General features: G+C 38.2%; 1 protein-coding gene across 3 annotated transcripts in view; it reads left to right on the top strand.

Annotated features, from left to right (window-relative positions):
• SLC38A10 (solute carrier family 38 member 10) overlaps positions 1 to 12,200 on the top strand; it is a 69,559-nt gene that overhangs the window by 2,939 nt on the left and 54,420 nt on the right. For 2 of the 3 annotated variants that reach the window (XM_078155857.1, XM_021000815.2), the window contains exons 2-3: positions 4,915 to 5,032; positions 11,601 to 11,646. In XM_078155857.1, coding sequence (XP_078011983.1) covers positions 4,960 to 5,032; positions 11,601 to 11,646 — 119 coding nt within the window. In that variant the 5' untranslated portion in view covers positions 4,915 to 4,959. Of the gene's footprint in view, positions 1 to 4,914; positions 5,033 to 11,600; positions 11,647 to 12,200 lie in introns of those variants that run through there. The other variant, XM_021000817.2, reaches the window with a different exon arrangement.

The following is a 12,200-nucleotide window of genomic DNA, read 5'->3' as shown; positions in this document are numbered from 1 at the left end:
TCCATCCTTTACCCTGTTGCCGAAGATTTTATTTACGCACAGAAAGGACCATGTCATTCTGTACTCAATAAACTACAATGATTTCCTGTTGCCTCTAGAATCAAATGGAAATTCCATTTCCCATCTTTGTTCCTTTACATTGGACATCAACCATACCTGGAATTCATTTCCTCCTTCCTTCTGCCTCATAGAATCGTCTTCTTCAAGACTCAGTTGAGCACTACCTCCTACATGAATCTTTTCCTAATCTCTTCAACTGCTAGGGGCCCCCTCAAACTACTTTAACTACTTTATATTTTTTTGGTATTTATTCTCTTTATATTCTATATATATGTACATTGTATTTGTATCCCCAGCACCTACCAGAGTCACTTGCACATAGTAGGCATATAATGAATACCTGTTGATTGATTATACAAATTCTACCTATTCAAGGCCCATCTCAAATCCTTTCTCCTTCACAGACAACTGTAGCCCACATTTATCTCTTCTATTCCTGAACTCCTGAGGCACATATTCAGTACCTTATTTTGACACTTAATCACACACATATGATGTATAGAAAAAGCACTTGTGTGTGTATATATATATTTACATACATATATGTATGCATACATATATACATGTGAGAGAGAGTATTGCCTTGTATTGTAACTTAATTGTGTTTCATGTTACATCTCATTGCTGCAATTGGATTGTAAACTTCCAAAGAACAGGATAAATTCTGGGAGAGAGGGGGATTTGTCTTATTTTCCTAGGTCCTTCCAAACTTATTATCTTTAGCTCTCAACACCTATGTATGTAGTAGATGCATGGAAAACTTATTGGGTGAAAAGCAGTCAGTAATTTAAGAGAACAAAGCTGTTTCATACAAACTGTAAGTTTATAAAAAATAATTGAGTACCTACTATAAGCAAAATATGTAATTGTGGAGGTAATAGCTTCTATAAAAACATATACATAAGAATGTAAAGATCAAATAAAATGGCCGAGAGATTTGATATGCTTCCAAATTTATGTTTGTGCTAATATTGGAAATACAGAATTCTTCTTTCGTATCTTGATACCTTTCTAAGAGGGCTGCTTCTCCATGAAGGAAGGAGAAGGAGCGTGGAAGGAATCAGACAGTGAAGTGTCACAGAGAAAAGGAACTGCTCTGTTAACCAGTAGATCTTGTGTAGCTTAGTGGGTAAAATCTGAGACCAGGGTTGAGGATATGGTACAGAATTTTGAGTTGAAAATGTGCATTTTTTTGGTTTCATGTTTTCGTATTAAAATATCATGAAAAATTCACATTTTCCTTTGAAAAATGAGGTTTTTGAAAATAGAAGGTGGTCACCAATCTCCCCTTTCCCTGCCTCCTCTCCTCAGAATGAGGTAGAAGTAAATTAAAATGAAAGTTATTTTCCTGTCCCAAAACATGTTTGTATTTCTGGTGCAATAATAATGGCAGGGGCAGCTAGGTGGTGCAGTGGATAGAGCACTGGCCCTGGATTCAGGAGGGCCTGACTTCAAATCTGGCCTTAGACACATAACATTTACTAGCTGTGTGACCCTGGGCAAGTCCCTTAACCCCATTTCCTAGACCTCCCCCCCCCAAAAAAAATAATGGCAGCTGGAACTTAAGTAGCACTTTTTTAGTTTTTACAAATCAGTAGATCAATAAGCATTTGTTAAGCACCTCCTATGTGCCAGATATGCTTGACTCTGAAGATACAAAAGATGAAATCATCCCTGCTCTCAAGGGTTTTACGTTCTAACAAGGAGATAAGTACACGGGCAACTATATTCAGAATAAGTATAAATAGAATAGATAGAAAGTATTTAAATACAGGGTAGTTTGTTGGGGCAGCCAGGTGGCGCAGTGGATAGAGCACCGGACCTGAAGTCAGGAGGACCTGAGTTCAAATCTGGCCTCAGACCAAAACACTTGACACTTACTAGCTGTGTGACCCTGGGCAAGTCACTTAACCCCAATTGCCTTAAAAAAAATGCAGGGTAGTTTGTGAAGGAAGGCACTAGCAGTTCTCATGCAGAAGGTGGGATTAGAGCTGAAGGTATGTTTGGAGGAAGAGAAGGATCTCAATTGAGCATCACAACAACCCTGTGTGGTAGAATCTATAAGTATTTTATTTTTATGAAGGTTAATAAATTGATGTGTAAGCCTTTTACCACCTTTTTAGGCTATTATAGGAGCCTCCTGACAGGTCTTCCATCTCTACTTCCTTCTCTCTCCAGTCTATCCTTCATATTATTGCCAGAATAATCTTTCTTATGTATGGACTTCATTATATCTATGAGAGAAAAACCCCAAAACTTACCACTTTACTGGGCATTCAAATCATTCCACATATGGTGCCACCCTATTTTTCCAGCCTGATTTCATTTCATTTCTCACATATGAACCATCCCAACTGGGTTACCTCTTCTTATGCTTAAGATTATTCCCTATACCTAGGAAGACCTTCCCACTCTTTGCTGCATGCTGGATCAGTCATTTACTGCCTGTGTGACCTTGTGCAAATTATATCCAGGGGCGGGGAACCTGCAGCATTGGGGCCACATGTAGCTCTGTAGGTCCTCAAGTGGGGCTTTTTGACTGAATCAAACTTCACAGAACAAATCCCCTTAATAAAAGGACTCAGTCAAAAGGCCACACCCAAGGACCTAGAAGGCCACATGTGTCCTCGAGGCCACAGGTTCCCCACCCCTGCTAGCCTCTCTAGGCCTCAGGTTTTTTATCTGTGAAACTTATCTGTTGAACTAGATGATTCACTTATTTATTTATTTATTTATTCATCCATTTATTTATTTATTTATTTGTTTATTTATTTGCTTGCTTGCTTGCTTGCTTGCTTGCTTTTTGGTGAGGCAGTCAGGGTTAAGTGACTTGCCCAGAATCGCCTAGCTAGTAAGTGTCAAACGAGTGGGGCTGGATTTGAACTCAGGGCCTCCTGACTCCAGGGCCTGAGCTCTATCTACTGTGCCACCTAGCTGCCCCGAACTAGATGATTTCTGAAGTCCCATCCAATTCTAAATCTCTAATAATGTGAAGCCTTCCCAGATCCCTTATGAAATCAAAAAATTTAAACAACTTTCAAGCAGTTAATCCTTGATAGAGTGCCTGCAAAAAATCAAGACCTCACTTCATTTTTCATGTAGAATGGCAGTGGATAGAGTACATCACCTAGAATCAAGAAGACTGTTAAAATCCTGCCTCTGACACTTTCTAGCTGTGTGACCATATACTTATGACTTTGTTCTTTTGTGGCCCCAGCTTATTCTTCTGTAAAGTAGGGATGAAATAGCTGTGGTTTTTACCTCAAGGGTTCTTGTTAAAATCAAATGAGATAATATATTAAAGAGTGTTTTAGTTCAAAGTAGTGTAAATGTGTTAGTCTTCCTCCTCCCTCCCCAATTTCCCCTCTCAGATCTCATATTGTTTTATACTTCTCCATTGTATTTTTAATTTTACATTTATGTCTGATTTATTCCTCTACTAGACTGTTAGCCCCATGAGGGTTGGGAACTCATCTGAATTAGTGATCACTCCCAAGACCTTCCACTGTGCCTTGCTTATTGGATCATCCTCAGTATTTGTTGAATGGGTTAATGAAAGACCATCGATGGCTTAATTTTACTTAAAGTTAGAAGAACTTTGCAATTTTCGTCTTTTGGAAAAAAAGTCAAAGGTTTTTAAAAAAAATTAATGAAAGGTTTTCAGTCTTGGAAATGACCAACCTTTTGTGGTGAGAGGGCTTCTAGAGTTAGTTATTAGCAAGTTGGACTTGTGGATTTTTTAGCAAATCTAAAGTAGGTGATTCTTTACTTTGCCTAGGGCAAAAGTGGCTGAACGCCATTCTGGCAGCTTACTAGAGCCCTGGGGCCATATAATGGCACATCGTTTCAGATATCAGTTTTTTAATTTGTAAAGATTTCACTGACTACTTCCTGTCCCACTGCGTACTGCAGCTTTATTCTCCCCCTCCTCTCTTAAAAACATTTAATTCTGGGATTTGTAGTTTCAGTGGTGTGTATAGCACTGGAGGTACTGTTAGAGATTATCTCTTGCAGTCTGTTATCCTCATCAATGCGTAAATGGAAGCTCAGAGAGGTTGTCTATGGTGACACAATGGAGAGGTCTGTTCTGTTAACTACCAGTCACCGTACTTTTCACTATATTATACTTTATCAACGGGAATGTAGTTTTGTCATCATTCCTTCCTATTTTTTGAGTACCACTAGTTGCATATAACTACTATGCTTTCATTTCAGTGTATTTTAAGGTTATGTTTTGTCTGTTCTTCTAAAATACAGGTATTTTCTCATGACTTCTGCAGTCAGATTAAATAATGTGATAAAGTGATCTGGATCATTTTAGTTATGTTGGATGTCAGTTTATAGATTTTTGTTTCATTTGAATTTCTTCCAGAATAATCCTTTAACATTAGTATTAATGTTAGTAGTTAATATAACTAACACAAAGAAATGACTGGATTATAAATAAATGCAGTGAACCAGAGAACTGCTAGATTGGTACATAACCAGAGACAATCCACTAGAATGAGTAATTGTTGGGGGAGTAGGGATTAGGAAGGTGAAAGCCTGAAAGGGTTTTCCTTTGATAGATGACCCTGATTTGATACTTTTTTCCAAAAGTCACAACAAATTAATTTTGGGAGCAATTCTTTTGGGAAGGGATTGTTTTGTTCTTTGTCTTTTATCCTCAGTGCCTGGCAATGCTTATATGGGCAGGTGAGTGAAATTGAGCAGCTCTTGCAATTTTCCCAATTCCAGTAGCTCTGAGTTAAATAAATAAAATAAATATATGTTTGTGTGTGATAAATCTGAGAAAATGTTTTATTTATCATTTTGTGATGGTATCTCTCTTTCTTTTCTTTTTGAACCCTCTAGTGTGGCATTATCCTGGGAGCCCTACTGTTGATTTTCTGTTCCTGGATGACACACCAGTCCTGCATGTTCTTAGTGAAGTCAGCCAGCCTTAGCAAACGCAGGACCTATGCAGGCTTAGGTGAGAATTTCAGCCCTTGAAATTAATCAGCAGATATTTATTGAGTGAGTACAATGTGTAAAGGCACTGTGAAACATAATTGTAAAGTACTAGAATCTAAAGATCTAAATTATCCTGTAGACTTATTCTTAAAGCTCTTTCTCCATGGATATCAATGCCTAAACTTTTCTTGGCAGAGTATATAGGACACTAGACTTGGCATTGGGAAAAGCTGGTTCCGACTCCACATCAGATGCTTGTTAGCTGTGTGATCTGAGTAAATCACTTGCCCTTTCATTCCTTAGTTTCCTTTTCCATAGAATGAGGGAGTTAGAGTCAGTCACCTCTGAGGGCCCTTCTAGCCTAAGGTCTATGATTTGAAAAGGTATAGTATTTAATCATCCTTCCTGGTGAGAAGTTTTTAAGTAGCTTATAATCTGCTTGCTTTTCTTCTTTGTTTCTTTGAGGAGGTGGTAAATTTCATAACCTTGATAAAGTAACCTCATAACCCCAGTAGCTTTAACTTTCCTTGATATTCTTAGTTCTGCTTTTCATTCCTTCATTTCTTTTGTGTTGCAATTCTATTTTCATCAAAAGAAATAAAACATTTATCTTTTCTGTTTTCACTTGTATGACTTAACTGTATTGTTAATGTTGTCTTCTTGCTTTCTCCTTCATCCTAGCATATGAAAACTTCTGTCTTTTCAAAGGCATAGGCTCAGAATTGTTTTGATTGCATTTCGGTTCAGAGTGGGTGTTGAAATATCAAAATACAAATTCTCAGAGGTTGGCATTGTGGGTGTCTGGTGAAAGTTGTTGGTCTCCAAATGAAAGCCATTAGTTTCTCCATCCCATGTGTTCCTGAGGACATTAGGTTCTGCCAGCAGAGTGCCTGGCAGGGAGTGTCAGCTTTCTGGATTGCAGCTATACAAGTACACATGGCAAAATGAGGAGGAGAAGGTGAGAGGAAGTAGTGTACAAAGTTCCAGGTATCTGACAAAATAAAAACATCTGCAAGAGTCATGTGTGAGTTCTTGGCAAATTTGATCATCGTTCTTTTCCTTCCACTTTGTCAATTTGGCATTGGCACCAATATGTTAACATTTATTTATGACCCCTGCTAAAATTCTCAAGGGAAAGTTTTGTGTCCCCCCCCCCCTTTTTTTTTTGTTGATGAGGATGGGTGTGTTAGGTAAAGTCATAGAAATAACATTTACCCCTGACCAGATGAGGTTGACCCTTAGTGCAAAGACAGAGAGCCGAAATTCCTGTTGAAACATAGCTTCTCACCAGAAACAAAATAGGAGACGTTTCTTCAGTATTTGTGCTGCTATACTTAGGAATTTCCCTCACATTGTTCCTTTTGCAGAAATATTTTATTGGCTTCAGGTACCATACTAATCTTCTTTCTCAATATTATCTTGTGGATGTCATAATTTTCTAAGGCTGACTATTCTGAGGATTTTAGTACGAAGTGGGTTGATTTCTGTCATATGCAAAAGACTTAAAGAAAATGTTTATTCTGTTCAATGACCATGCTGTTGACAGATGGACACCCCCTTTGCATTGGCTGCCTGGGTCTTAGCATTTAGCTGCCCAGTGTGATTTTTGCCTAAATGTACCTACTAGAAGTGGGGGGGGAAGGAAAAAAAGAAGAAAACCCTCACAATCTCAGTAAAGTTATGCCTAATATCAAACAAAATTACTTGATTAATCTGGGTTTCCAGAAAGTTTCATTAGGCCTAGTCTGATATAGTATTAGTTGTCCTTTGTCCTGTTCTATTTCAGTGGCTATGCCCACCTCACAGAAATGAAGAGCTCCATGTTCTATGAAAGGAGATGAGAATCTCCTCCATGGTTTCTGAAATCGAGGAACTCCAATATACAGGGATTAGCAATACTTCCAAATTTCCTGGTACTTTGGGAAATACTGGGTCATCTCTTTTTTCTCATGTGCTGAAAAAAACTGAAAGAGATGTGCTCTGTTCTTCATCTTCCTGGGAGAGAGCCACTACACATTTACATCGCAGTAAGAAGATGGACATGATTGAAAGGAAAGATGTTCTTGGTAGCCTTCTTATGCTGTTTCCTAATATATCCAGGTTCAGTACTGTTGAACAGCTAGTCTTTGTCATTAGTTACTTGTATACTAGTACATCTTCAGGAGGTCCTTTCAGTCTTGCAGCTGATTCTGTGGGAGTATCTGGAAGTTTGGAAAGATACAAGGCAACTTGATAAATTGTTCTGAGATGTTAAATTTGAGTAGGTTTAATAAAGCCTTGTAGCTGGATTCCAGAGGTGTATTAGCTTATAGACTTTAACATAATCACTCTCCCACAATTACCACTGTTACAGTGATGCAGCATTTGATTGGCAGTGAACTTTGCCAACCAAAAGCATTTTGATGCTTTTTCAAATTTTTTTTCAGATTATGGGTCATCATACTTTATATTTTTATTAAAATTCATACCTACCCATCCTAATTTTATGTAGACTTTCCTTTTTTTTTCCAGAAAACAATCATACCCAACCTAATTTAGATATAGAATGATCCAGATGAAATTGTTCCGAGTTCCAGAATTCCACAGTATTCATTGACCATGACCCAGAGTTGTGTGAGGTGGGCCTTGTCTTGAATGGCATACTTTTGACAGCACCTTCAGCACCAGTGTCTCCTCTAAATTGCTACCACATGATGACAGACAAAGGCTGGTCATCTACAAACATAGCAATGCAACCATGCAAAACTTACACACAGCATTTAATGCATGTAGTCATTATTGTATCATATAATAGGGTTAGAGACCGGACCTGTAGTTTTATTAACACAGGGAACTCCAAGGTGAGAAAACTTCCCCTACCTCTACAGCTCAGCCTGCTGTAATCACCCTTCTCTTAGAGAGTTGTCTGGAATACTGAGAAGTTAAGTCACTTACTCAGGGTCTTATGGGGTCTGAGTCTCAGGGCCTTCCAGGTGGATTCTCTACTCACAAGACTGTGCTGCCTCTCATATTTCATAGTAATCAGTCAAAAGTAGTCAGTGGAAATGATTAACTTTCACGTAGTGAAATCAGATAGAACCCTGAACTTAACTATAGTTAGAACACCTAGGTTTGGGCCTCAGCCCTGACCCTGATCAAGTCATGTCACTCTGAGCCTCAATTTTCTTATCTCTAAATTATGAATAATGGTGTTTGTAGTTGCAAAGAGGGACTTTGGCTGAATGTGTTAACTAGAAGTGAAACACCTGCCTTAGGTAATATCTTTGATACCTAGCAAGATGTCTCAATTTTATTAGGTCTCAGAGGGCTAGCCTGCTTGGGAGATTGGGACAGCTTGATTACCTTAGTCTTTTGTAATTTACAAAGTGCTATATAGATGTGAACTGTTATTCTCTAGTAACTATAATTAGCCTAATAACATTTTCATTTATATAGTATTTTTAAGTTTTGAAAAGCTTTTTATGTATTTTCAGGTTTGATCCTCTCAGTGAAGTAGGTGCTGTTATCATGTTCATTTTACAGATGAGGAAATGAGGCTCAGAGATGATGTGTTTTTCTCAGCCAGGCTCACACAGCTAGTAAGCATCAGAGGCAGGATTTGAATCCAAATCTTCCTGACTTCAAATCAAGAATTCTACCATGCTGCCTCTGGTGACAGTTTTCAGTTACAGTTTAATCTTTCTCATACCTGTTTATGATCACATAGGTAAAAGATAAAGAGTCTGGATCCAACTTTCCAAGAGTTAGGGTTCCTATAACCTCTTTTCTCCCTTTCTTCCAGACAGCAGTTTAGGTTTGAGGCTCCTGGTACTCTCTTAGGACAGTCATCTCCCTGGGAGATCAGTAGTTCTTGGAGTTCCCCATCACCTACGTAGTGTGTCCTGAGTGTTACAAAGGTGCTGGTGAGAGCCAGCAAAAACTGGCTCACAGGGATATGTAGAGTGGAGGATCTGTTGGAGGGAAGAGGACAGACTAATGATCTTGCTGTGACCAAGAGAGGGAAAAGGGGGGAGATAAGAGAAGACATGAGAAGAATAGGCTCACATATGGAGTTTGGGGACAGGTTGTTGTCCTTTGTGCTAGAAGGTGACTAAAATGTCATCACTATGTCGGGGTCAAGGTACAGTGTGTCCCACTGTGGCTGATCAGACCAGTACCAGCTCAGAAAGCTCAAATAGGTTGGGCACAAATAGTCCATATGACCATTTGGAGTGGGAATGTCTCTAAATTTGTGCATCTCATATTTCTTTGGAGCCTGCTTTGCTCATAGAGCACAGCACCTTCTTTGATGCAGGCACAACATGCTGTACCAGCGTCTCCCATGTCTCACAATCAATTCCAGAGTTCTTCTCCAGAGAGATATTAAGAGTGAGTTTGGGGACCAGGCTTGTAAGAAGAACTACAGACACCAAAGCAGCTAGAGACTAGCAACCATCCAGACATCTTCCATCACCCTCTTCCCCCTCTCCACCACAAGACTTGCTTACTTTTAGAATCAACATTGAAAGTCATTTAGTATGATTAAAGGTATAGTTCCCCTGTCCCCCCAAATATATCCCTACCTGCTTGCCTTGGAGACATAACACATTGAAACTTAATCATTGTTATGAATGATCAATTATTTTTATAGGTAGGGGAAAGCTTAAAGAGCAAGGAGAGTATTAGGTGACTGATAGAGTGAAGGATAGGAGCAGGGAATTGCAGCCACTGAGATGGATAAAAGGAAAAGAGAGGTTGAAGAAACCTGAGACAAACTTCTCTATCTTCACAACTTTGCCCTGGGTTGGCCCTGTTTTCCTTCAGCTGTTTGACTATGCTAGAGTACCAGTCTAGTCATTTAATGAGAAGAAAGTGACATTGACTCCTGGAAGACTTCTTGGAAAAAAACGCTTTTTGGATTTTCCTGTTTTTCTCCCATGCAAACACTATTCCTGACTTTTCTTAGGGCCAGCTTTACTGACTTAAATTGTACTGTAAAATCTCATCTAGGGAACTGCTATCCTGGCCTCTAGAAAAGGAACAAAAACGTCTACGGCCTTGAGAACAACTTGGTTTGGTACATTGAAACTTGTATTCAGAAAAGTTGCTGATTTATTCATTATGGTTGTAAGTTCTTCAGCTTAAAACTGTTTTCCTCCTTGGCAGTCAACTGACCTTTGGGTGTTGACTGATATGTCAATCTGATAGTAGATCTTGGATTAAAAAAAAAAATTAAGGTCCTTTGGTTAACATTAGCATAATCATTACTTCATTATGTTTAGATTTCTACCTGATGTGCAAAAGCTTTATTAGCTAGTTCTAAGGTGGTGAGAATCTTTTGGAAAACAATTTTAATATATTTCTGAAAAAGTTTGTTTCTTTTCTTCAAGGCCAAAGCAAAAGCCTTTGCTCAATCCTGGTCTTTTCTGCCTTTTAGCCAACACCTTACAAACCAGCTTCCACATGTCTTGTTTTCTAAACAGTTTCTCAAAAAGAAGATAACTGTTTTCCAGGCCTCTTCACAGGAAATAAGCTTGTTCATTTCCTGCTTTCTTTTCTAGGGGCCTGCCCTTTGTGGTAAGGGAGGAAAAAGGATCAGGAAATCTGGGCAGCTGACTGTGGCAGGAGCTGCTGTTTCCTTTCCTTTCCATTCACCAACATTCTTCTTTTGGTCTCTTCCTCAGAGACCTTGACTTTTCCCTCTTTTAAAGACTGATAGGAACACTGGGATTATAATAGAGCTGTTAAGTTCACAGGAGAAACTTGCTGAAGTGAACAATTTTAAATTTCTCAGCTACTTGAACACATACCATTGTCAGGAAGGCAAGCCAAGCTCTTTTTAAACCATGTGATTTGCACTAAGGTAAATGACAGAGAATTGATTCTGGAATGAGATATGTTAATAAAACACACAGAAATGAAATGTGTTGGCTACTTCTTCAGGAATCTGTCTTTAAAAATACAAACATGAGCTTTCAGGGTCTTTTCCCTTCTCCAAATGAAGCAATGGAAAGGATACTCTTCATTTTCTGCTATAAACTCTGACCAAAGGATTAAAAATAAAAGCATTGGAATAAAAATTCCTTTTGGTGTGGGCTGTGAAAGCTGGGGATTCTGGTGATGGGACCGAACATTCTGGGCACCATCTCAGTTTTGCTAAACAACATCAGGCAGTTATAATAGGCTACAAAGGGGAAAAAAAAGAAATCTGATTGAAATTTTGCACTGCAGTGCCTTTTTTTTTTTTGACCACACAGCATCTATACATGCATATTTTCTATTCCAAGCAGACTTTCTTTTAATGGTTGCCATGTGTGGGAAACTGCTACTTTGCAATGACTTTTTTTTTTCAAAAGTGAAAAAAGAACCTGCCTTGTATCTATCCCTTGCTTTGTTCTTCTTTTCTTTTTTATGTGGTTTTGATTTGTGGATAGTATGTCTGAGAAAAAAAAAAAGAAACAAAGCCCCTCAGACACCTAGAAATCCCAAACTAGTGGATTTCTGTGAGATTGAAAATTACCGTATGTGTTATCAATAACTTCTTACTGATACATGTGGAATCATCTAAATCATGTTTCACTTAAAATGATTTTTTTTTTAAATCCAAGCATTTCATGCCTATGGAAAAGCAGGAAAAATGCTGGTGGAGACCAGGTAACCTGTGTACTTTGCTTATTGATTTCTCTCATATTCTTCCTTCTCTCCCCCCCCACATCTGTCCTTAAAAGCAAAAATTGTTATAGAATGAATAATATTTTTGGTTTGTGGAATTCGCACCAAGTTTTTATAAATATATCTCCAAAAAGTTGCTACTTAAGAAGTAGGTGAAAGGTGAGCTTTTATTCTTTAAATGCTTAGAATCAAGTTTGAAAGCATTTGTTTGCCTGATAAAAATGGAAAAAAAAAAAGGAAAAGGTTTTTTTATGCCACAAAATAAAACTTCCTCAGCTAGAGTTAACCATCGAGTACAGTTCTCTAAAAGGTAAATTACCAAATGTGTGACCACTTAAAGGAGGCATTAAATAGAAAAGGCTATGTTTTTCTTTTGTTCCTTTGGAGCACAATTTTGTCAAATGGTAAAATTTCTGGGAAAAAATGCACTCAGGATTCTTAATTAGGAAATTGCAAATTATAGAGAGCAGCCCTTTTGAGAAAGTAGTTGATTATTCTTTTAACTTGTCTGACATTGCAATGCATTTTTATAGTAC

This window comes from Phascolarctos cinereus, unplaced genomic scaffold, assembly GCF_003287225.1.
Source record: "Phascolarctos cinereus isolate Bilbo 61053 unplaced genomic scaffold, phaCin_HiC Scaffold_5;HRSCAF=322, whole genome shotgun sequence".
In the NCBI taxonomy this organism is placed as follows: Eukaryota; Metazoa; Chordata; class Mammalia; order Diprotodontia; family Phascolarctidae; genus Phascolarctos; species Phascolarctos cinereus.
The sequence above is the reverse complement of the archived record's forward strand: the minus strand, read 5'-3'. Positions and strand labels throughout refer to the sequence as shown.